The sequence below is a fragment of the Charadrius vociferus genome, unplaced genomic scaffold (genome assembly GCF_000708025.1).
Source record: "Charadrius vociferus isolate BGI_N301 unplaced genomic scaffold, ASM70802v2 scaffold54, whole genome shotgun sequence".
Classification (NCBI taxonomy): Eukaryota; Metazoa; Chordata; class Aves; order Charadriiformes; family Charadriidae; genus Charadrius; species Charadrius vociferus.
This window is the reverse complement of record NW_009648350.1, coordinates 2,602,556-2,603,016: the sequence shown is the minus strand read 5'-3', so window position 1 is coordinate 2,603,016 and position 461 is coordinate 2,602,556. Positions and strand designations below refer to the sequence as shown.

Here is a 461-nt window from a genome sequence, read left to right as displayed (position 1 = left end):
GGGAGACAGCCTACCTCCAGTGCAAGGTGGGACGGGGACACGCCGAGGGGTGTCACAGCCTGGGACCCCCCCTCAATGTCTGTCCCCCCTCCCCAGTGCGTCAACGAGCTGAACCAGTGGCTGGCGGCCCTGCGCAAGGGGTGCGGCAACAACCCCGGCGTACTCCGCGCCCACCACCCCGGCGTCTTCCGTGGGGACAAGTGGAGCTGCTGCCACCAGAAGGAGAGGACAGGTAGAGGGGAGGGGACCCGGTGGTGGAGTGTGCCATCCCCATCCCTGTCCCCGCCATCATGAACCCGCTCTCCCGCAGGGCCGGGCTGCGACCGCACCCGGCATGGCGTCACCCTGCAGGAGTGGAGCGACCCCCTGGACCCCGCGGCGGAGGCTCAGCGCCTCTTCCACCATCTCCAGGGTCTCCAAGGGACCCTCAGGTGAGCCCCCCGCCCCGGGGGGGACCCGCT

The 461-nt window shown here is 70.7% G+C and overlaps 1 protein-coding gene across 1 annotated transcript in view; it reads left to right on the top strand.

The window, feature by feature from the left end:
• The window catches only part of LOC104286588 (ras GTPase-activating protein 4-like), a 6,219-nt gene that overhangs the window by 5,256 nt on the left and 502 nt on the right, over positions 1–461 (top strand). Inside the window, exons 14-16 of the mRNA XM_009885199.1 lie at positions 6–26; positions 97–232; positions 311–431. Coding sequence (XP_009883501.1) covers positions 6–26; positions 97–232; positions 311–431 — 278 coding nt within the window. The remainder of the gene's footprint in view (positions 1–5; positions 27–96; positions 233–310; positions 432–461) is intronic.